Genomic DNA, 25,726 nt, shown 5'->3' with positions numbered 1-25,726 from the left:
TTATGAATTTATATTTGTTATTGTGCATTCAATTTACATTCTATATTGACAGTTTTGAGTCTGGTCTTTCAACTTTCTCCATCTGTTTCAATGTCAAAAAACGACAAAAACATGGCAAAAATGTAAATTTTTCCACAAAACAAGACAGTAGATACAATAACTTTAATTCAAACTTAAATCAGAATAAGACATCTCCTGTTCTACTTAAAAACACAAATGTGGTATGGATTGAAGGAATTAGAATCTGCACTTTCCACACAATTTCTCCACAATAATTGAGATAAAGTTACAGCATGCTTATGTTATCACATTAACGCAAAGTCTATGGTTTAAACCCAAATGTGTATTAAAGTATCAACACTGTAGGTGACCTGGGGGGTAATCAAAGAGTTAATTCTGTTATTCAGGTTCATTAATTGGGGTAGCAACAGCAAATCAAGTGCACAGATTTGCATAACAATTGAAAAACAATCCACTCCAAAATTAATCTGTTGGATGGAGATGTTCGACAGCTGCACATTTCACTATCATTTTGATTTAGGGCCGTTTTGGATTTTTTTTTTCTTTTTTCTTTTATGGATTGCTCTGATGATTCTCAGGAGACAATTGGAAAGGCCACAGATTTCCCAGGCTGCTGTCTTCACCGTAAAGCCCTCAAAACAATGGATTTTTCAGAAATAACAAAAGAATAGAAAGAGAAAAAAACAGCCTTTTTATTCTGAGGATATCTAGTCAAGTTGGATTTCTAGCAGTTGCTGTATTTCATGTCTGTCTGTACATCCAGTTGACAGTTTAGTAGACACAAATATATTGTAGCTACATTCATTGGCCATTTTATCAGAAACACCTACTATATAGGTGCGCTTTGAAAAGGTCTAATGATTTCAGGCAAATGTGTAATTTTTGTTCGGTTTTATTAATATAATAATCAGGCTTGGTATAAATGCTGTCTGCATTTAAGTAATACGCTAATTTCATTGTTATTGCTTGGAAGCAGAAGGGTTAAGTTCCTGAAACACTCAATGGAAAATTATCCAGACTTTTTTTTTTTCTCTGTAGTATCTAGGTAGATACAGCCAAATGAGCTCTCCTATTGATTAGGACTTCAGGAGCTGGACTGAAGGCCTTACACGATAGATTACCTACCAACATAATTAGGAACTGTGAGTGGAATCAACTAGTCATGTGTTCATTAACATTGGGACCAATTTTGTAAGATAAAATATTGCTCCAGACCTTCTGGAAGTCATAGATTCATCACTGACTGTGAATACAATAAGTTAATGACTGTTACAAGTTTTTAATAAATCATGTGTGATGTTTTTTTCAAACTTTAAATGTCTGTGTTCAATCTAGAATGACCAAAAATGTCTATGTGTGTATATGTTAGCTAAGCTCTAACATACCATTAGACATCCCATAAGCGAGCTAGGGGAAGTTAGCATTATTATAGAGCAGTGGTGTCCAGTCTTATCCACGAGGGGCTGGTACAGGTTTTCTTTCCAGCAAAGCAGGAGCGCACATGATCAGTTGTTTGTAGACTAAGCAATTGAGTTAGCAAGTGGAATCAGGTGTGCTCCTGCTCGCCTGGAATAAAATCCTGCAGCCACTCTGGCCCTTTGCCGCACCCCTGTCATAGAGGATTTTTTCTCATTTTTTGATATATATATATATATATATATATATATATATATATATATATATATATATATATATATATATAGCCTGAACAGAAGGCCTTGCTTGAATAGTCATGGTTTGCTTGAGAGTTGGGAGTGGTCCACCTCAAAAAATAACCAGCCAGGAGTTGCTCAGTGGTCAGAAACTGACCATTGATGTAGAGCAGAAGGATGACTAACACAAACTGTGTATCGACAGACGGGCTCTGTCATACTGTACACCAGCAATGTGGAGCTTGGGAGAGTTTTCTAATAAATTATCTAGGGAAAAAGTGCACCTGTTTGGTAGGTGTTTCTGATAAAATGGCCAATGAGTGTAGGTGTTTCTAATAAACTTGAAGTTCTGTGTATATGACTGTAGGGGAGATGATTGATGGTGGAGGAAGATAAAGCAGTCTGAGGCGTACAGCTTTCAGCCCTGTCTGATTAATTTGATCAGATGCTGATTGGCTTGTTCTCTGATGAAGCCCCATGCAGCTCTTCTGCATGCATTTGCAAAAAAGAGAGACAGTATTGAGCTTAAAAAACATCAAGGACTTTTGAGTGAATGAGCTTTCAAGTGAATGATTACAGGATTGATTCTGGGCCGTGCTGCAGCTGAGTGGTTTTGAATATTGCATAGTGTTATTCTTTTGATGGTGTCCAAAGCCACATTCACAGGGAAGGTTGTACTATATTCACTGGTTATTCATTGTGTTTGTTATGAACAGAGACCATACTGAACTCCTAGGGGTTTAAGGGTCGTAGATATGAGGCAGGTGTGGAAGGAGGGGTTGACTGAGTTGATTGAGAACAAGAGAACTTTTTTCTATGAACTGTTATGCATATTATACTATACCTTAAAATATAAACAGTACAAAAGTATCAAGTTCTTTATGCAATATTTACACTATCCTGCTTAGATGAATAACCATGCATGGTGCCTTCTGTTGCTACTCTTTATTTACAGAAGGTTAATGAAAATGAATGCTGATTCTGTCTGGTTGAAAAACCTCTCAAACTCTACTGAAACTATTTAGCAACTCAGTCATTCTGAGCGAAGCTGTATCTCTATAACGATAACAGGTAGAAATATCAACGTACACATACACTCCCACTAACTGTTTGGCTTTCATCAGTTAAAGAATGTATATATTGCTGACAGTACTTTGGGTAATACATGGTTAATTTCTTTCTCGGAGGGCATTTACAGTACAGGCCAAAATTCAAAGCCAAAATTCAGGCACTCTGTTGGGCTTTGGACAGTGAAATAAGTTGCGCCAGCATTAATTATACCAAGAGAACCAATAAATGTGTGCCTTGTGATAGTTACAGCCGGCTTGCTGTCTAAAGCCAGGCTCCACTGCTAATGAAGGAGCGGCTCTATCTCCGTTCGGCCTTTTGTGCTTTAAATTGTGAAGGTGCTTGATTAAACAACATGCCAGACAGCTAAGCTCTCACTGTGGCTTCACATTTGGCCAACTAATTACACACTTGCTGGCTATTTTAAGTCTGCGACTCGAGCTGGAATTAACTGCAACAGAATTGACTCATTCTGGCCCTTAGTTTCAAACTTTTTTTTCCCTGACTGGAGGCGGACGCAGAAAGGAATGCGCTCGGGTTACAACGGATAAAATCAGCCAAGGCTGATATTTGGTCAGGGGGAATTTGAGTGCTGGGCCAAAAAATAAAAATAAAGTTAATGTTACAGAAAGAATCAGAAGTGGCTACAGTCGCGTACTGTTTTGTCTCACAAATCTGTCTGGGAATTATTTCTGCATCAAAGCCTTGTTGTATTCCAGGATTCCTGGTATGATGATGAAAATGGATAATTAGTCCATTGTTGTTGCCGTTGCCGACACCTGCAATTGATTACATTTTTTTGCAGTTCACTCAATAGGCCAAAATATATATATTTATGAAAAACATGTCAAGTTTATTAAATATTTGGATATATTTCTGACATATATGTTAATATTAAGACTTATTTACATATGTGCACATATTTCAACATACTGACACATACAGTCAACACAAAACAAAATAAAACAAAATGTGGCAAACATTTTATATTTCATGTTTTATTTTTTCCAATATGTTAAATTCAGCAAATTAAAAAAATGCCATATTTCCGTTTGTTCCCTGTAGAGGAAGTTTTAACATACTCAGAAAATCAAAAAAGGTCATTTGACCAGGGTGCCCACACTTTTACATATGACTGTACGTTTTAGCTTTGCCCACATTGTTAATGTGTTAACACTGCATTGTTTTTCTCTTCTGCAATATAAACAAATAGAACAGAACAAGACAAAATTTGCTCGATGTTGCATGATTATTATCAAGCAAAATACATTGTAAAGCTACATTTTAAAATTGAACAAACTAGGAAGCAACATACCTGAAACAGAACGTAACTTGTTTCATGATCTGATCTCATGAGAATATAAAAATGACATGCATTTGCACATGCGTAGTTTATCTGATTGTGCTATCATGGGCAAATGTGGAGAAACATGTTCCCACAGTTTGTTAAACTAGAGCATGACAATGTGGTAGGATAGTAAACATGTAGTTATTGTTAATGGGCAAATGTTAATATACTTCTCACTGACCAATGCATTACATGTTCGTATGAATGATAAGAGCTATATATTTTAGTTTTGTTTTTTTTTTAATACAGAAATAGTAAAATGAGGCTGAACATCTAAAATAGTTACATACCATCCATCTCAGAGCTCTCACTCATCTGATGGGACAAAGTCAGCAGTGACGTTGCATGTGAAAAGGCCCACTACACTAATTTTAACTAATAATAAAGTAGTAAAATTATTTTTTTTTACAAAACTAATTGGTAATTCAAGCAATAAGACAAATTTTGCTGAAAATCACATTTTATGTAATATTCTAATTCAGTAATTCTGCTATAGGTGTTTACTTTTATGATTTTACTGTTTCTGATTGGAAAGTTAGCTAGCTTGTTAACTGCACTTAAAGGGAAGATGACCAGGGTGATGGGGAATATGTTTCTAGTGTAACTGTAGCTTAACACATGGTTAACCTTCTAAAGATGGACATTATAGTAAACATTTGCATTAGTATGTACATATTTTCCGTTATTTAACAGATGTTCTTATTCAGAACCATTTACAATGGCAGGCAAATGTAACATTAGACAAATATTCTAATTTACTGGCAATTAAAAAATCAACAATAGAAATATTGTATATTCCTCCTTGTTTTAAAAGTAAAACCTCTAGCCACTCTAGAAAATAATTAACATTAAATAATAACCCCAAAAAGCAGCCCCAACATGAAAGTTGCTTTTACAGCCCCAGTAATGACAATTGTTCCAATGGAGAAATCCCAGTTTGTAGAGCAAAGCCTCTGCTTGGTGGTCCGCTTTAGGGCTGAGGCCTGTAATCCGCATCATTTGAGTCGGGTGGCAGTGGGCTGCTTATCTCTGATCCCATACACTCCGTATCACTACGGAGTCCTTTCTGCTAAACAGGTGGTCAGCTCAATCTCTGGCTCTGTGTGACACAAGAGGCAGTGAAGAGTCCAGCGTGGGTTAAAGAGCAGGCTGACTGATCCCTATAGCCCGCTGCTTCGCACGTCCTCTCTGGTCCTGATGCCCCAGAGTTTCAGAGAATGGCCCGGAGACGACCACAGCGAGAGCTCTAAAACCCACATTGACCTGCTCTAGAGAAAAGGCATATCAGTACTGTGCTCAGGGTTTGTTGGTCTATAAGAAAGCACCATCTAAGATGAGATCTCTTTTAAAGCTCTTTCATATTGTATCGCAACTTTCAAGGCCTATGTCATTCAAATCTTCTGAGAAATGACCAGAGATCTTAGTCTCAGGGATCAATATACAAGTTCTCAGAACTCTCTGACTTTGGTCTTGTCCCATTCCTTGCAGAATTGAGACATTTACAAAAAAAACTACAATAGGAAACACAGTTTGCTAGCTTTAATATCTCCCAATATTAAGAAAAAATATATATATCTATATTTAACAAAAACTGAACTAAGAGCATTTTTCCATGTACCAGAATCTTTGGCACCAAGTTCAGCAAATTCTTTACTCCTCCAGGTAACGATAAAGTCACCAAGCCCCATTACATCACCAGTAAGTGCACCAGAATGTAAACTTGAATGGTACGTTGATGCGTTGACTGCTATCTTTTGAATCCTTACTTTGTAAATAGTTTCCTAAGGTGACGTAAGCTTCTGCTAGTGTCATTAACATCTATACTTGTCTCCAGAGAGCGAGTTGTTTTACACACATTTTCCCATTTGACTCTATTCATGAGTCTGTGGAAATGTAGATGTTTTGTGATTGTTCATGCAGAGAAGTGCAGTATATTGTTTCCTGTCAGCCAGTAAGTTAAGCTAATTAACAAGCAGTGTGGCTAATTAGCCAACTTAGTGACTTTAGAGTGGCATAAATTGACCAAAAATGCAAGTAAATCATTAATTGTGGTTATTATGATGGTTCTAGCTTTCTTTCAAGCAGGGTGGAAAATAAACTAGAACCATAAGTTTTCTTGGTTCTCTTTTGGGCTACTCACCACTGCTGCTGAAAAAAATTCTATTAGGAATCATGATGATGTAGTCAAGTAATGAAGTAGCTAGCTAGCGACAGCTGATCACCAGTGTATCCACATAATTCTTACTAATTTTCCAAGAATACCCTACAAAGATTGGGAAATTGATTAGCTAACATTTTAGCCAGCTAACATGTTAGTTAGCTGGCTGACCATTTCATGCAATAGCCTGGGGAGAGAGAGCTAGCTAGCATGCTAATATATGAATACCTACAACATACCAGAAGCTGTAAAATAACTACTGGCTGAGTGTATAAATGTGTAAAATGACTTTTGTAAACTCTCCTTACAAAAAAACACATATAACTCTCTTTCAGACATGTCAGATATTAAAGTTTTCAGCTCTAACGTCTAACATTTTGCTATCTTGAAGCTTGTTTTTGCTCTGCACTGGATGGTTGTCTTACCATTCTCTGCTGTAAAAAAAAAACAACAAAGACCAGCATGAATTCCCTGATAGCTGATTTGTGATGGTTTACGCTGCTTTGTTGCTGGTTTAGCTGGTCACCCAGCTTCCCAAACACAACATGGTGGTTTTCCTGGTGACCAGCATATTAACATCCATTGCTGCTGACCAGCATACCAGCATCCAAAACACAACATATACTGGTTTTGCTGGTGACCAGCCATGTTGGTCTATGCTGAGTCTTCTAGCAGGGTTAAGAACACATCATTTTAGCTTAGTAGGCATGATTTTTAAGGTATCTAAGAACACAGCTGTTTGCTGTTTGTCTTGTGAATGCCTATTTGATGGCTTAACATGTTGTGTGGATGGCTAGTTTTTGATGCTGTAAAATGCTATAAAGACAGATAACTGAGTATTGAGGCATTGCCTAAAATTGTGTGGCTCTTCTTTCACAGGCGTTTACAGGTAACTCCAACACAGAGAGTGTGGTGCGACACGACCTGCAGCACGCCATCGTGGCCCGGTACCTCCGCATCATCCCTCTGGACTGGAGTGAAGAGGGTCGGATAGGTCTCCGGATCGAAATCTATGGCTGTCCATACTGTGAGTACAGAGTGCTGAAGTACTCTAGACCTTCAGGAAGTTCATCACAGACTGTGAATACAAGCTGTAGTTTAAGACCATTTATTGTTAAAACTGCGTTAGAACCATCAGCAGAGCTTTATTTTACTGGATTATTTTATTTTTACCTAAAAATTTAATTCTGCTGGGGAGCCGCAACAGGGCAGTAAAAGAGTTATCGACCCCTGTTTTTCTAAGTAAAAATAAGTTAACACGTTCTGTACAGAGGACACACTTCTGCACATTTTAATGCAAATTAGTTTATTTGCTGAATTTACATATTGGGGAAAAAATAAAACATATATAATGTAGCCTGTGCAAAGGTTTTGGCACATTTTATATCCAATTATTAATGCCAATATGTTTAACTTACATAATAAATGGAAATTATGTGCTAAAATTTGCAGAAATATTTCATATTTTAGTTTGTGGATGATGTGTTAACTTATTTTGGTGTAGAAAATCAACAAAATATGCAATTTGAACAGGGGTGTTCAAACGTTTGCATACAACTGTACATTCTACTTGAAACCCTGTTATTTAAAAGAAAAGAAAAAAAAGCGAGAGAAATTCATTTTTCCATGATATAGGCCCTTAAATAATCCAGTCGTTGCAGCATTACACGCATTGCTTGTCATAAATGAACCAAACTATTCAGTAAGTATTCAATAAAAAATGAAACGGATCACATACTCTGTACTGAGTCTCCTTTTCCACTCAGTGTTTCTGAGCCACACTTCACTTATCTTCAGCATCCCTCGTGTCAAAGACATCTACTGTGACACCTAGGTGTCATCTGCTGAATAGAAGCAGCTATTTATGTTGCCTTGAAGTTTTGCATAATTCATAATTACATAAAGATTCATTTTCTGTCTGCATCAAAAAGCTGTTGCTTTCTCCAACCTGAAGTGTTGCATGTTTAAACAGAAGCAGTGAATATATATTTGCCATGACCTCCTCCATCTGATTCCATTTTTTTTTTTGAGAAAATATTATTTTATCATACACATTATACACTGACCGGCCACTTCATTAAGTGCATCTCCTTGTTTCTACCTGCATTGTCTATTTTGTCAGCTGCACTTACTATATAGGTGCACTTTGTAGTTCTACAATTACAGACTGTAGTCCATCTGTTTCCCTGCATACTTTGTTAGCCCCCTTTTACCCTGTTCTTCAGTGGTCAGGACACCCCACAGGACCACCACAGAGCAGGTATTATTTGGGTGGCGGATCATACTTAGCACTGCAGTGACACTGATGTGGTGGTGGTGGTGTGTTAGTGTGTGTTGCGCTGGTACGAGCGGATCAGACACAGCAGTGCTGCTGGAGTTTTTAAACACCTCAGTCATTGCTGGACTGAGAACAGTCCACCAACCAAAAACATCCAGCCAACAGAGTCCTGTCTGCAGCATCCTGTGACCACTGATGAAGGACTAGAGCATGACCAACACAAACTATGCAGCATCAGATGAGCTACTGTCTCTGACTTTACATCTACAAGGTGGACCAACAAGTATGAGTGTCTAATAGAGTGGACAGTGAGTGGACACAGTGTTTAAAAACTCCAGCAACACTGCTGTGTCTGATCCACTCGTACAAGCACAAGACACACTAACACACCACCACCACGTCAGTGTTACTGCAGTGCTGAGAATGATCCCAAATAATACCTGCTCTGTGGTGGTCCTGTGGGAGTCCTGACCATTGAAGAACAGGGTGAAATGGGGCTAACAAAGTATGCAGAGCAACGGATAAACTTAATAAAATGGCCAGTCTGTGTGTGTATGTGCACTGAATTGCAGAATCATTTAAAAAGTTTGCCGGAGCCACATTGCCCTTCATTTTTGATTTTAAATTAAATCCGCCTGCATGTTTATTACGGGAATAATGCCATTGGAACTGGATGAGGATGAAATTACATACATGAAGCATCAACACGCTCTGTGTTTTTTTGCAGATGGAGTGAAACCCTTGACAAATTCCTCACTCTCTTCTTATTAAGTGTTGCCAAATTGATCTTGATAACAAATTTCAATTAACACCCGCGCAGATTAGACTTGAAAGTGACATGCATGTTTCTCTAATTACAGTAATGTAATTATCCATTGCATATTTATTTTCACATTCCAGAGTGAAGGTTCTGATTTGCCCTTTCACCGCAAAATTTGCAAATATGTGTTGACAGTGTTTTGGCTGTTTTCTCTTTTTTCCCTCTTGTCGTATTGAAAGCAAAACTTGCTCTCACTGATGCCAAGTAAACAAAACTTTCATTGCAACTTGCTTTCACAGATACATTTCAGCCTTTAGAAATCCCATAAAATGGAAAAACCTAATTTTCCTCATGTTCTTGAAATGAAAGAGTTTGATGTTATGTAAATATTGTCAAAGTTTTAAAGTGAACCATTCACTCCCGAGTTCACACAGTCCAAATATGAAAACTAAGCTGTAAAAATGGCCTATTCATTGTTTTTGTGATGTCACAAAAAACAACATATTTACATATATCCACCTATTCAGGTTAGCTCCGCCCATTCACACTGAAGTTATAAGGAGTGTTTCAGCTCTGAGCGCTTTTTGAATGAGGCATAAAACAGGGCAGCCAGTTAGAACAGAGCTATTTATATATATATAAATATATATGTGTATATATATATTGCATATATACTATATATATATAAATATATGTGTGTATATATATATACACACGTGTGTGTGTGTGTGTGTGTGTGTGTATGTATGTATGTATGTATGTATGTATGTGTACATATATATATATATATACATATATACACACGCACGCACACAAAATGTTTTTGTGCTGCCCCTACAAATAATGGTAGTGTAAATAAAGCCACTGCAAGCAGGGCTTTTCCCTGTGTTTGTGTTTATGACAGATATGAATGAAGCCTGGTAGCTTCAGATATGCATCATTCTTCAAAGCACTCTGCAGTGTGGAGTAAAAGCTAAGGGGGTCGGCTGCCGCTGATTTTCTTGTCAGGATGTGTCTCGTCCTCGTTCACTCAGAGCTGCTGAACGCCTTCATATTCCTCCGTCATCTCCAACAGCCGATCAGTGACATTGATAAAGATGGCCTGCCGTTAACAGATTACAGACAGGAGCATTCGCATACAGAACTCTCCATTTTTATATCTCTCACACACAAAATATACTTTTCTTTTCTTTTTTTACTTTAAATTCTTCTCTCCTCCTCTCTTTCCTGTCCAGAAAATTCAGCGACTGTTGAGTAAAAGTAAATAAGATGTGCATTTAAAGAAATAGAGAGAGCCCCTTTCCTCGGGCACTGAAAGGGAGAAATAATAGGAGTTAGATAAGAAGGAGTTGTGCTGGAGATGAAGGCCAAAATGAGAATAAAGCCGCTACTCTGACCTTGTTGATCGCGGAGAGATGGATGAATGCACTGGTGATGGGATGAAAAGAGAACGGCCTGACAGAGAGAGAGGAGCGAGCAAATAGGGTGAGCAGGAGCAACTGGACAAAACACATCAGTGTAGGAATGAGTTCTAAGTAAGGAGCAGAGAGAGAATTAAATTCTATCTCTCTCTCTCTCTCTCTCTCTATATATATATAGTTGTTATGGTAACAGCGTCTTATATCTTCTAAATGATACATTTACAGCAGAAAAATTGCTGTAAATGTATGCCCTTAATTTGTTCTTACAATATCTGGTCATTAAGCATTTATTTGTCAGAACATAACTAGAATACATACAAATAACATTAATATAATAAGTTTAAATTAATTTTGCCAAGCTTAACGTACTGGAGATTGAAACATAAAATATGACATGCGCTGTGACTTTTGCTCAGATCACATTTCATGTTTAATTTCTTCCAATGTGTTACATTCAGCAACTAAACAGTAATTATCTCTTAACATGTGTATTCTTTGTTAGCGTTAACTTATTTTCACAAAAATCAACAAAAGTTGGCCGAAGGTGTTCAAACTTTTGCATACAATTTTGTGTGTGTGTGTGTGTGTGTGTGTGTGTATATGTCATATGTTATGCTGTCAATGACACATGATAAAAAATGATGGGATGATAATAGATGAGAACATTTTTGGTACATAAACAGTACATGCTTTCCATTAAGCATTTTAAAATGGCTAAAGGCACTAGATGTAGGTGTTTTAAGCTGTTTTGTTTTATTAATATGGGGAGATGGTCACCAAATTGTGCTTACAGTCCAATTCATGTAGCTATTTTGAGGCGCTGTAAGGGTCTTAAAAAAAAAGCATGAACCCTAACATACATGTGTGGATTTTTATCACTCAGTACAAATTGATTCAAATTAACTGGACCACATGCACTTATGCATACCCATATATCCACATACTACACTCTACTGCATCTTTGAGGTTAGATTTTTTATTTCATAATACATATAGGAGCTGATAATTACATCATATTTTTGTTCAATTTCAGGACTGTAAACAGTCTGTGGACCAAACAGTTTCACTTAAGCATTTTAAAATAGATAATGGCTCTAGATGTAGGCGTTTCTAGCTGTTTTTGTTGTATAATATGTTTAGATTGTACCCAAATTGCAGTTACCTGTCATTTCTAGTGACTATTTAGGGCTCCAAATACGGGTCTAAAAATAAATACACATTCACATCGGTGCTTATGGCTTTTCCTCACTTTTAGTACAATTGTTCCAAATTATCTAAGGCCAGATTTCACTTTGAAATCCAGTTCTTTCAGAATATTCAGACTGTTTGACAGTACTGAAGCTTTCATCTCTCATAGCATGGTGCATTCAGTCTGACAGCATGCTGTTTTTCTGTCCTTTGAAATGAAGTTTTGCCAGCTTCAGCTTGTTCAGTTGGCCCCAAAACCAGTCATGTGTAATCTGTATCATCTATACTTTTGGTGTTAGCACTGTTGATACATAACAGAAACTTAGTCACCTGCACTGTATGTCATTTACTGGGCGCATCAGATTGTTTTAAAAGAAGTTTAAAAACTAAATAAAGAGAAATCTTCCTCTCTGGTATGTGGAAGGTATGTGGTTAACATTACAGCACTGTGTAAGATTCCCTTTGGTGTAATTTTAAGCAGATCAGAACAAAGCAAGCACTATCAGGTGTGTAAGACATTCTTTAAGCACTGAGCAGCAACCAGGAATAACAGGTTTATTAACTTTATTAATGCTAACTTATCATCCAATACCATAATACTATTTTAAGTGAAAGTACATTTATCTGGTGGGGACAGTTTTGGTGGTCTACCGGATCACGGTCACTTGCACATGTTTTAGGAGTCACATTTTCTCGTTAGCTTTTAACCATTTTTTTGCACTGTTTTTTCGTGTATTTTCATTCGACTTTCTCCTTCCTTATGCAAGTGGATTATAATTCCTCAGAAATATCTCTTGAAAAATGAATAACTTAATGGCTAGAAATGGACTGGAAAACAAATAAATGAGGGCGGTCTTGCACGGTACTGTATATTTGGAAAATATTGTGTACTAAGTAATTATATTAATACCATCCAGCACTACCCACTACAAATATTCTTGTTCTGCAGTGGACTGTGTTCAGTAAGACCCTACTGGAGTGTACAATGTGTGTATGTTTCTTTACGCCACCACCCCCTCCCAATCTCTCTCTCTTTCCAAGATTGAGAGCAGTCAGCATTAATCTCAGTGTGAAATCAACAAGATCATTTACATTTTAATTAAGCATGGATCAAACCTAATCAATCTCTATGTAAGGCAGAGGACATCACCACCTCAGGCTTCATCTGTGGAGAATATGTCAGTAATGCCTGTATACGTTTCCTTTCAGCCTGTTCACGATTGTCCTTCGTTGCTCAGCCAGATTTGAAACATTGATTAGATTTGGGAGAACAGCTGTTTCAGCTTAAAGCAATTTACCTCTTGAGCTTTTAGCACGATGATACAATCCTATAACAAGTCCAGTAAGCTGCTGTCATGGAATCAAGTATTGACTGCTGCTGAAGGCAAAAGTAGAGCTTGAAATATTAAATATTTGTCCAAACCCAGCAGGACCTGACTATTCCTGCCAGGTTTGGTTTGGTCAGGTTCGGACATTATTTCTCTAATATTTGTTGGGCTCAGGTCAGGGCTAAATTTCATCCTCAGGTTTCTCATAGTCCATCTCCCTCATGTAATGGATTTTGACCTGCATGCTTCAGTTTTCAGTTTGACCAGTGCTTCTCTTTTTCTCCCTATATTCTTCCTGCTCATTACTTTTTTCTCCTAATAGTTTTTAATCTAGTGACCTAGAGTTGGTGTTGTGTTGTTGGCATCGAGGTCCACAAGGCCATGAAAATTATGTACTTTTAAGATTTTTTAACAGGCACTGATAAACTTATTTCTTAAAGTGGATTTAAACTTAACTGGACAGATGCTAATTAGGATATTCTTTTTTTCTGCATGTTGTTTAATAATGCCATGTTGTTTAATAAAGCCATGTTGTTTAATAAAGCCATCTGGTGATGGCTATTATTGTTGCCACAAGGTAATCTAACAAGCAATATCACTAGTAATGTGGATGTTTATTCTGTCTTTGTTAGGTTCTGGTTGAGTTTGGGGAAAAAAATAAGGTACGGTGGGTCTGAAACAGAAATTTGTTGAACTACAGTCAGAATGGGAAAGAATTATGTTGGGCTACAGTCTGTTTGGGATACTGTTTTGTCAAGCTAGAGTCTGTTTGGGACGCTATTTTGTCAGACTACAGTCAAGTTCAGACATCATTTTGTCAAATTACAGTCAAGGTCAGACAGAATTTTGTCAGCTACGGTTGAGTTCAGACAAACTTTTGTGAGGATACAGTTAGATTTAGAAAGAGTTTTGTCAGGCTGCAGTTGAATTCAGAGGGAATTTTGTTGGGTTAAGATCAGATTGGGACAGAATTTTGTTAGGCCACAGTCAAGTTCAGACAAAATTTTGTTAGGCCAGTCATATTGGGACAGAATCTTGCCAGGCTGCAGTCAGATTGGGATGAAATTGTGAAAAGTTCAGATTCTAAACTTGTCGAGTCGGACTTGAGTGTAATTTTGGCCGTACTTGAGTTTGGATCAAAATTTCAGTGCAGATTAAAGCTGCAGGCAGAGGTGAAGTCTCTTTAGGGTCCCCCTGTAAGGGAAATTAGAGTGTGGAATATGAGGCAGATGGTTTGATAGACATTTACATTCATGACTTCCAGCATGCATCAGTCAGCACTTTGACAGGGGTCAAAAATCCTTCCCGAATTGCACAATAAGGAGAACAGCTTTGTCAGCAGGTGAAGCCTGCTGCAATTTTTCTGCTCCCTCACTGTACTTTATCATCTGATGCCAGCTGCAGTCTATCTGCGAAACCTCACCCAGCCATTTTCACACATACTCACTGAACCCATCATTTACCTAAACTGGGTGTGACACCCTATCGCCTCAGAAGCACTTATCTTATCCCTCTTTTATGCTTGTCTTTTCTGCCTTTCTCTCTCTCTCTCTCTCTCTCTCTCTCTATCTATCTATCTATCTATCTATCTATCTATCCTGCTCTCTCACCACAGGGGCCGATGTGATTAACTTTGACGGCCAGGGGGTGATCTCGTACCGTTTCAAAATGAAGAAGATGAAGATCCTGAAGGACGTGATAGCTCTGAAGTTTAAGACGGCGGAGAGCGAGGGGGTGATCCTGCACGGTGAAGGCCAGCAGGGAGACTACATCACGCTAGAGCTGCATAGAGGCAGACTGCTGCTGCAGATAAACCTGGGTACGGACCTTCACTCATCACTGATCATCACAGACTACCCATCCGTCACAGAGAGCTGGATGTGTGGGGAGAGAGTTCAAACTAGTCAATGTGCATATGCACTCTTTTTACCCTTTAAACTTGAAGCTTATCATCTTTTAACCCAAATGTGGTCAGTTAGACATGTTTGGTTTTTGGACGTTCTATACTTCTAAGAAGTAATGGAAGCTTATTGCCCACCAAACAGCTTCATGTAAACTGCCTAAATATTCAAATTTCCCTCATATTGCATGAAGTTATCTGAAGTAGACTTGCTTATGTGGTTTCAGACACTAAGGCTATCTAAGAAAAGTATATATAAAGCTGTTTATCTTTGCAGTAAGCATTTATTTGTTCAGAAAGCACATTAAAATAAACAAAAATAAACAATGCATTGTGAATTCATATCTCTCTGTGTGTTAGCTTAACCTTTCAAGACAGACACAAAAAAAGCTATTTCTGCCATTGAGACTTATCTCCAAGTCTCAAAGGGCATAAAAATATTCTTCATTCTCAACTTTCAATGTAAGTCAATGCAACAAAATTGTATTTTTATGAGTATAAAATAAATTATTATAAATATTTTATTGTATACATGTGCTGGTACGAGTGGATCAGACACAGCAGTGCTGCTGGAGTTTTTAAACACCTCAGTGTCTCTGCTGGACTGAGAATAGTCCACCAACCAAAAACATCCAGCCAACAGCGTCCTGTGACCACTGATGAAGAACTAGAGGATGACCAACACAAACTGTGCAGAAACAGATGAGCTATTTTCTCTGACTTTACATCTACAAGGTAGGAATGTTTAATGTGTGGACAGTGAGTGTTTAAAAACTCCAGCTGCATTGCTATGTCTGATCCACTTGTACCAGCGGAACACACATTAACACACCACCACCATGTCAGTGTCACTGCAGTGCTGAGAATGATCCACCACCCAACAATACCTGCTTTGTGATGGTCCTGTAAGGGTTGATTAAATGGACAGTGAATGTAGATACAAGGAGGTGGTTTTAATGTTTTGGCTGATCTATGTATATATAGGCTTTAACATGTTCATTTGGGACATATTATTACATATAGGTGCTTACATATGAGACATATATGTAAATGGTGTTGAATTCTGTCCATGCTAACTCTGATTCATTCCTGGGTTTTTATTTAGGTATTGACCATATTTACTGCACACCATCTCACATCAATGTATCTTTTATTCTGTTATGTGGAAATTCAGTGACATTTAATCTGATATTGAGTTAAAGGAGGTCATGGGGAAGAGCAGCATTCGTCATGATCTGAGCACATAGTTGATACCTATAGATCTACACCATGTGCTTTTATGTGAAACTATACATCTCTCCTCACTGCAGAAACGAGCTCATGATTCTTTCATGATTCCAAAGCTGAGTCGTATAGGCTACCTGCAGCATAATCAGGCTTTATTGAAGAAAGCTCAATTCACTAAACCAAATGTTCTCAATTAGGCCTAATCAATATCATGAAAGCAGATACCACTTAGCCAAGCTGTGGGGAGTAACGCTGCAGCAGTGATTGAGCTGTTTGGACACTGAGCTACTATTGTGATACGATTAGTTAATTTTACTAAATTGGTGGAAATTAAACCTTTTAAAAAAATAACACTCACAATAGTTAGTTTATAAAGTTTGAAACGGTTTTGGAAATTGCTTTAACTGGTTCTTAATATGTGGCTTAAGTGAGTGACATAATGGACACTTGGCACCCAACATGCTTTGTGCACACATTCAGAACGCAATTCACATTAATGTGGAAATATATAATATTGATTGTCTAATCTGATTTTTTTTTTTTTTCTCAGAAACATAGTGTGTCTCAAAAGCCAAATAAAAAGCTACAAATTTCCAGCTTGTTTTAGATTTAGTTTAAAAGCAGAAATAGCTGCTTTTTTGTGTTGACCCTAAAATGTTATGGGAGATTCGAAACCACAGGGTCATAAAGAAAACAGCTATTTTATCTTTATTTGGACTCCAAAGTTTTCTTGCTTTAACCTTAGAAAAGTAGTCAAATTGTGGTCTCAGTCAACTTATGAACCTTTAGCATGTTTTTCCTCCTTATCTAAAGAGTCATTTCGAGTCATGTAGAGAATAGTGTATAGTGAATAGTCATGGCATAAGTATGGGGAGTAGGGCATACATACAGAGGGTATGAGTAGGTTATAGGTATAGGGGGTACAACATATGGACTAGGGCGTAGGCACAGAGAGTAGGGCATAAGAAGTAGGGGGTAGGGTGTAAAGCATATGGCATTGGGAGCATAAGCACTTCTGAATGGAGTGCACTTTAAAATTAGCTCGCTAACCAAAGTGTGATATGATATAATGCAGAATTGTTCTTATTTACCTATTTATTTATTTATTTATTTATTTTTATTATTTTTGTAAAATGCAGGCAGTAATCAGTACGGCTCCATCCTGGGCCACACGTCGGTGACCAGCGGCAGCCTGCTGGATGACCATCACTGGCACTCAGTAGTGATTGAGCGCTACAGACGAAATGTCAATTTCACCCTTGACCAGCACACTCAGCATTTCCGCACCAACGGCGAGTTTGACCACCTCGACCTGGACTATGAGGTACAAGCTGCACTCATCCGGCTGGACGCTCCACAGGACTAATAGCCTCATACGGGCACTAAATGTTTAATTTCATTTCATATTAAATTTTGCATTGGACACGGTACAAATTGGGGTCGTTTAATTATCGGAGAATAATAAAAAGGGAGCATGATTTTACACCAGAAACTGCATTCATGCAAGTACAAGTAGAATTTGGTTCACGGGTGCACTTTCGGTACATATATATGCTTCAATTTTCTAGTAACAGTAACATCTTATCAAGTTATCTACTGAGATTTAATTACCACTTCAGAAATTTGATGCATTCTAGATATTACTTCTTTTTTCTAACTTATTTTAGATTCGTAGTTCAGAGAAAAACTAGTAAGTTATTAGATTATTGAGCACATTTGGTCATGCATTTGATTTAGATCCAACACCCAGTATGACACAATGCTGTGAGCCATATACCAAGGTATTGACATCCAAAGAGGTTTTATTTTAGATATGAGTTAGAATTATTGTTTTATCACCATCACAGTTTTAAGTGTAGTTGTTTTTGTAGTTGTTTTTATTGATACTGTATTTATTTGGCTAGTTTTTATAATGGAAATCTACAGCTAGAACTCACCATAACAAACAAGTTTAAGGATCTAAACTCACTGGTTTTAGAGTCAACCTCATCAGAGCCCAGTGTTACTCAGACATCAGACTTCTTGTAGTTCTGTGGTATACCAGCCTCTCACAAGTGCTTTAAATTATCAGACGATTGGACATCTCAGCCTCATTGGTCTCATGTGAAACCATTCTATGTAAAGGCCTTTGCTGATACTGGCTCAAATGATTCTAGCCAACCCTATACAAATCTAAAGAAGAGGAGTAGATTAAAATTTAGAATTGTCTGCAGATTTTTATCTGGGCATCAAAGGGTTAAGAAGTCATAATGTCAGCCCTGTTTCTGTTCCGTTTTTTCATCTCTCCTCATTTTTCTGGTAGAAATGACAGTCTTTTTTAGCATGGTATTAATCCACATTAAGGCAGTGTAGCGGGGTGTTAATGTGATCATGCAGTAATAATGCATATTAATGTGCTGAGTGGTGGGATGTATAGAAAATTGATTTTCAGCTGCGAGGGGAAATATCTTGTGAAAGCCACAGATTTTAAATGCTTTCATTGTCTGCTGAACACAGCTCCAGCACTGTTAGCATTCATGAACAACAACTGAGTACAACTGGGACGGTTCAGGACAAATGTGCTCCAATTAAAGGGAAAGTGTCTAATTAACTGAGCAGAAAAGAGATCAATCTGGGATGCCGAATGGGTGAGCTCTGGGTTCTGCTGAAGTGGAAGCGGATAATGGCAGTGAATGTGTTTTGCTGACTAAACTAAGACTTTAACATCACCTTACTGAGCATCTTCCCAATTCAGTAAAATCTGAATGCTCATTAATATCACTGTTCAGGCAACTACTAATCAATGTGGTTTTAATTAGTCCCCTGTCTCACGTGTGTTCGACCCTGTATTGAAAAAAATTAGCATCACTTTATTAAAGCCATTCCAAGTGGACTGGGAATTGGTCACAGTCTGTGTGACAAATGAACCACACTTGTTTAACGCCTTAAACTCCAGTACTCACTTGCATTAAAAACATTTTAAATTAATTTCAGCCTTAGGTTTTCACTTTTACCTTAGTGAGCCATGTAAAGTGAAATAAACCTGTAGTTGTAAATGTACATTTCTGTTATATTTATTTTTTCCCCTTAAAATATTTGTGTGGTTTTATGTACCAAAAATGATCATAATTCATTTTGCATGACCATTTTCCAACCTCTCCTTATCCTATAGAATTAAATAGCCTGTTTTGTTACTGTGCCTTCAAGAGTGATATGCATATGCATGTTCTGATTGGCTGCCCTGTATTGTGCTCCATGCAGTTGACACACCCCTAATAATTTCAGTGTGAATGGGTGGGGCTAAACTGCTGTAGGTTGAATAGACAGATATATGTAAATTAATTAGTTCCCATGACATCACAGAAACAGTGAATTCAAAACAGGCTTTAGAGTTTCCAAACATGTACAAACATGAACATATATTAACTCATTTTCTTCTTCTTCAAAAAAGAGGGAAATTTGGTTGATATGGGCTCTTTAAAATGTATCCCTAACTTAAATACTTTCATGTAAGCAACCACAGGTCTATTATTCAAGTACAGGAAGCTTATACCCAACAAATTAACATTGTGCTAACTGCATGCCTAAGTCATCACACACTTGCCTCAAACTGTGTTGAGTTCTTAAATAATCTCAAATATACTTGTTTATGTGGTTTCTGACACTGTATGGCAGTAGCATATAGTGCTATAGGGGAATGAGCTGTTACAAATTATACATGGAGGGTCCTTACAGGTAGGGAAAACAAATAATTGAAAATAAATTAAAGCATAATTGCGTAATGACAATTAGTAATGATAGTAATTGTACTCACATAATTCTGTGTAAATCCATCAATTTGCTTCAAATCCATGTTGTACATGGGTATCTTCACTCTGTAACTGCTTACCATTTCACTCAAACACTCACAACTTGCAACTTACAAGGTTTGTTGTGATTGGCTAAGTGCTGGGGTTCCACTTTTCTGGCAGCGCTGCAGTAAAGCAGCAACAGCAGCACCTTCCCCAGGTTGCATCTTGCTATCCCAGTATATTGTGAATGAGACGTGTACATTTATTTGGGAACGGAACGCTAAATAAAATTAGCCTAGCAGTGTCTATGTTTTACTGGAAGATTTTCTGAAAGTTTTCTTTTTTCCCCATGCAGCTGACTTTTGGAGGAATGCCCTACTCCGGAAAACCCATCTCAGGAGGCCGGAGAAACTTCAAAGGCTGCATGGAAAGCATCAACTACAACGGGGATAACATCACTGACCTGGCCAGGAGAAAGAAACTGGACACGTCCAGCTTTGTGAGTTACATGTTGCTTTTACAAGGGGCCACGTGTTAGTGTGATTTGTGTGTAAGGGGTATAAAAATTGGAACATGATAAAATACACCATTGTTCAATTAATAATGCATTCTAAATTGCAAGAAACAGTTCTTACATAAAACAGTGCAGTTCATTAACGGTGTGTATGGTCACTAAGCAAGTTTAACAGTCAAAGATTATTACATGAGCTGTGAAAAAAAAATTAAGTTAATTATTTTTTAATAATTCTGTGCTGTTCATGTAATATTTTGTGACTTATGTTGCTTAGCAGCCATAGCCTACTCTTGATGACTTGCATTGCTTGGAGGCAATTGCTTACTGCTTTTATTATTATTACCAATAATGATAATTATAAAACTCTTTGTTAATGTAAATTATAAATATTTTGTTGTTTTCTAGAAGCAAAAAGGTACTCAGCACCTTATATTACACATGGTGTCTATCAGGGGTTTCACAACTTCTAATTTTTAATAGTCAAATAGTCATTCAGAAAAATAGTCAACTTGTGAGTGTTCTGGATGTCCAAAAAAAGAAAGTGTGTGAAAAGTTAAGTGAAAAGTTGTTTGTTAGTTGTTGCTAATAGGGGCTGGTTTTAGTGGTTAGTGCTGTGTTTTGAGGTGTGATGTGTCCTCTGTAGAAAAGGTTTTTATGTTGTTGTTGTACTGTATCTCAGTAAGTTTCAGGCTCAGACACTCAGTATACAGACGTGCACAGACTGTCTGATGTAAACTGCATGCTAAAATCACCACAAATTCCACAATCTCACCTCTCACAGAGAATTTAAACTGGCTCTGGCAATCTGTTCTTCCAAAATGGGCTTTATCAATCTGAAATGACTGTTTATCAAGCTAAAAGCTAGTAGCAGTAAGCCTTTCAAAGCAAGATATAGGCCTAGTGGCTGAACTGTGAAACATTCAGGATATCCAATTTTAAGAATTTATTCCAGAATTTAGTTTAAAGCCGTAGGTAGCAAGTAAATGAGATCCTTAGTGTTTGAAAACTGGTATTCCACAAATGCACATTTGTTTTCATTGCATACGTTGTGCTAAAGGGTCCGTGAATGGCCATTTTGCATATCAGTCAAGTGGTTTCCTATCAGACACAGTGGTTGTGGCTTACGAGCTTATATTTCAGTTTTACAGAGTTTGCAGTGGAATTTCGGCTGTAGTCTTCAACTAGTCAACTATTGTTCTCAGTGCCAACTGGACAATGCAACCTCAAGGAGTGTTGTTACACACTAAACTGTTTAATGGCCAGTCTACAGTGTCTTTATTTTTTTCTTACTGCTTTATTTTTAAACAGCTTTGAACGTGGCTCAGCCAATCAGATTTCAGAACTGCTACTAGCAGTTCAATAATAACTCCATTCCCACAGCTGCTTCATATGACAGCCTACTTATATATCATATACAGATTGCCGTTTAGAGCACTATTTACTCCTAAAGTGAAGTATGTCTCTTTCCCCTTGAGTTATTCGGTTGCACTTAGCTAGTCACACTCTGAAACACTGATATATGAGATCTAAATTAACTTGGCATTGATTTCCCCATGCTTTATCAACTTGTTTGGAGCAAAAGATTTTGACAAATCTATCAGGCACGCTTGTGTTGTTTAAAAGGGACATGAAAAAGCTCCATAAAACTTTTTAAATGAACAAAACCAGCAGTGTTTAAGTGACAGTGGCCTCTGCGCCTGTGTTAATTCCAGAAAAAAATCCATCTTGTGCTAATTTGACAAGCCTCTTTCAAAGACCGCTTGACTAATTATTCGTATTACATTCATATTCCGCAAAACGTGTTGATTGTAGTCAGCGCCGGTTCTAGCGTTTTTATGAAGTGCTCTGAAATGGCTGGATACACTTTTCCATTTTTGTTATGATGAGATTGATTAAGTTCTCTATATTTGAAATGGGGCTGAAGTGCATTTAAGGCCCCGAAATTACCATTTAGAAAGGCGAAGAGCTGGAGAGAGTCATGAATAAAAGCGCTCGACCTTGCCTCCCTCCGCTCTCTTCCCTTTTTTTCTGCCCCGAGGTTTAGAAATCTACGCTGTGGTTTGAACATGCTGTAGCTGCACTTTCAAAGAGCTATCTGTAAGCCCACGTTTCGCATGAGGGAACCCATAGCACCACTGAACTCACGCAACAGGGCCAATTCAGACATTGATTTGCGTGCTAGTCATTGCAAAACGTTCGGCCTTTGCCTGCTTTGTATTGAATCGCAGCACTGTGGTTTTAAATATGCACTGCAAACACTGCATCTGGGAATTACAACATAATATATCTTGATTAGGACTTGATGTCTGCAGAGGCTTTCTTGCATAAAGGATATTGGCTTACAGTAGGGTATAAAAGTAGCATAACATTAACCTTTTCTACTCTTGTAGATAAGTTGTATGCAAAAGTTTGGTCAAGTGACATGTTTTGTTGATTTTTTGTGAAAATGAGAACACATCCTCTACAGAGAACACACTTCTACACATTTTAATGCACAATTACTGTTTATTTGCTAAATTTAACATATTGGGGAAAAAAAATAAGCAAAAAATGTGACCTGCGCAAAAGATATGGCACATTTTATATGTTATGCTTAATTTTTGTCCAATATTTGTGCATGTTTTTTATGTCATTTTGTACATTTTATGATTATAATCACTTATAACTGTCTCTAATATTCCAGAACTGATGCAGTTCAATCACCACCTTCAGATCTCCCCTGGTAGTGAATATCTTCTTATTTTCTGCTTCACTTGTAGCGCAACCTGACGTTCTCCTGTGTGGATTCTCACACCTTCCCTGTCTTCTTCAACGCCACCAGCTTCCTGCAGCTTTCAGGCAGAAGAGAACACAACATGGTGTCTGTGGGCTTCCAGTTTCGAACGTGGAACCCAAACGGCCTTCTCCTCTTCAGCTCTCTGGCGGACGGCATGCTGGAAATCTCTCTGAACGACGGAAAAGTCACGGCACACATCAACGTCACCCAGCAGAAGAACTCGCGCGTCGACATTGCATCAGGTAGGCTGGGCCCAGTCCTGCTATTTCGTGCATGGATCATCAGGTTGCATCAACTTGTTTTTCTGTTTTTCTTAGGAAAACATAGCTTAAAGTCAAGCCAATCTCTTGTGGTTATCCAATACCAAAGCTGCATCACTGAATTTCTAATTTTTTTCATATTGTTCTGTACTTTTCTCTGTACTTTTGTATGGGATTGGCCAACTGAATGCCTAAATTCACTCATTTTAGCATCCAAAATACAGAACATCAGTACAGTAAAAAAAAAGATGCATTGAATTTACTTGATTCAAATGGACAAACTGAGAGACAAAATTTGCTCATTTTAGTGTCATATTTGTAAAGCAACAGTACACTTAACATGAATCAAATGTGTTTTAGTACTTTATTTATTTAATTTCCAGTCAAAACAGTCATTAGATACAAGTTATTAATTTTTTAGGAAATGTTTCTGAGGAGATTAGATATAAAATAGTCCACTTGCGTAAGGAAGGAGAAAGTCAAGGAAAATAAGTAGGGAAAAAAAAGATGTTTCCAAAACTGGAGTTCAAAAAATGATTAAAAGCTACAGAGAAAATGTGACTCCTAACAATCACCCACAAGACCTAGTAGACCACCAAAACTCTCCCCATCAGATAAACAGCACTTAAAGCTTTCATCTTCAAGAGAGATGATTGATTTAATAAAATAAACATTATTGTATTGTAAGGTCACTGAGACTAAAATTATTTTAGTCTGAAGTCTGAGTCAGTTAAAAGTCCAAATTGTGTTTTGAATTCTTTGAATTCTAACATAAATACAGTACTGTGCAGAAGTCAGACACCATCCTCCATTTGTTTCTATATAATTTACAATCAAAACAGTCATTAAGTACAAGTCATTCATTTTTCAGGAAATATTTCTTAGGAGATTACATGTAAGATAATCTGTTTGCATTAGGAAGGAGAAAGTAAAAGTTATAAATATATATCTATACAGAGAAAATGAAAAACGTGACTCCTGACTACCACTTGCAAGTCTTGGTAGACCACCAAAGCTGTCCTTATCAGATAAACAGCCGTTTCATCTTTGAGAGAGAGGAGAAAATCAAGCTCCACTCTGACTTCAGATCTGAAAAAATCAGGTGTTTCTGTCCATCCTTCCACTGTGAGAAGACAACTCAGCACTATGAGTCTGAAAGGATGCGTAGCTGTCAAGAAGCCCTTACTGAGAAAAGGAAATTAAACAAAGAAGCTGCTGGTATTGTCAGAACAATGGACTGACCACCTTAGAGTCCAGACTGCAGCATCACTGAATGGTTTTAAATCACTTGGATTGTGAGAGGAAAATACAACCAACTTCTAAGACTGAACTTTACAGGTATGAATAAACATCCCTGCAGCTTTTTTTGAAAAACTGAAAGTGAGTCTCCTGAAAAGAATGGAAACTGTAATAAAGGCAAAGAGTGGATACATTAAATACTAACAAATTCTGTAGTGTATTTTGTTGAGACTTTGAAATGTTTTGTGCTTTTTTACATTTCACTAAATAAAAGTCTCCAACTATTCTTCTCAAGAATAAAATATGTTACATCAACACAACTATTGCAAAATTTCCTTGGCTGAAAGATAAAACTTTGTGTAGTATATTAGTCATGTGGAAATGATGGACACATTTGATTCAAGTGTACTTTTGCTTTCAGAACTTGTAATTGTCCAGGAAAATGGAAAATTCACTCATTTTAGTATCGTAAATAGAAAGGAACAGTATGTACAGTGTGAATAATTTCTTTGCAATTAAAAATATCACCTTTTTTGTTGACTTCAAAGTGCCCTTTCCACTCAGAGTGAGAGTGTGAACTACAAGCCTTCCTCACACACTCGCCAAACTCCTGTGCTAATAGGTCATTACGAGTTAGGCTGCATACTGTTACATTGTTAACCTTGAGGCTAATTGGGCTCCAGCTTTTTGGAATCCTTTATCACGTTTAAGAAAAGAAAAGTGACTCCAAACTGATCCCCAGCATGGCGGAGGCAGGTAATGACTGGACAGAGCTCCATGCATAGTAATTTCTCAATTGAAGTCTATTCAACAATTGA

General features: G+C 37.5%; 1 protein-coding gene across 1 annotated transcript in view; it reads left to right on the top strand.

The window, feature by feature from the left end:
- cntnap2a (contactin associated protein 2a) overlaps positions 1-25,726 on the top strand; it is a 373,698-nt gene that overhangs the window by 43,783 nt on the left and 304,189 nt on the right. Inside the window, exons 4-8 of the mRNA XM_036557926.1 lie at positions 7,127-7,274; positions 14,838-15,041; positions 17,489-17,673; positions 20,475-20,618; positions 23,393-23,651. Coding sequence (XP_036413819.1) covers positions 7,127-7,274; positions 14,838-15,041; positions 17,489-17,673; positions 20,475-20,618; positions 23,393-23,651 — 940 coding nt within the window. The remainder of the gene's footprint in view (positions 1-7,126; positions 7,275-14,837; positions 15,042-17,488; positions 17,674-20,474; positions 20,619-23,392; positions 23,652-25,726) is intronic.

The sequence above is a fragment of the Colossoma macropomum genome, unplaced genomic scaffold (genome assembly GCF_904425465.1).
Source record: "Colossoma macropomum unplaced genomic scaffold, Colossoma_macropomum, whole genome shotgun sequence".
NCBI lineage: Eukaryota > Metazoa > Chordata > Actinopteri > Characiformes > Serrasalmidae > Colossoma > Colossoma macropomum.
This window is presented reverse-complemented; position numbering and strand designations above follow the sequence as displayed.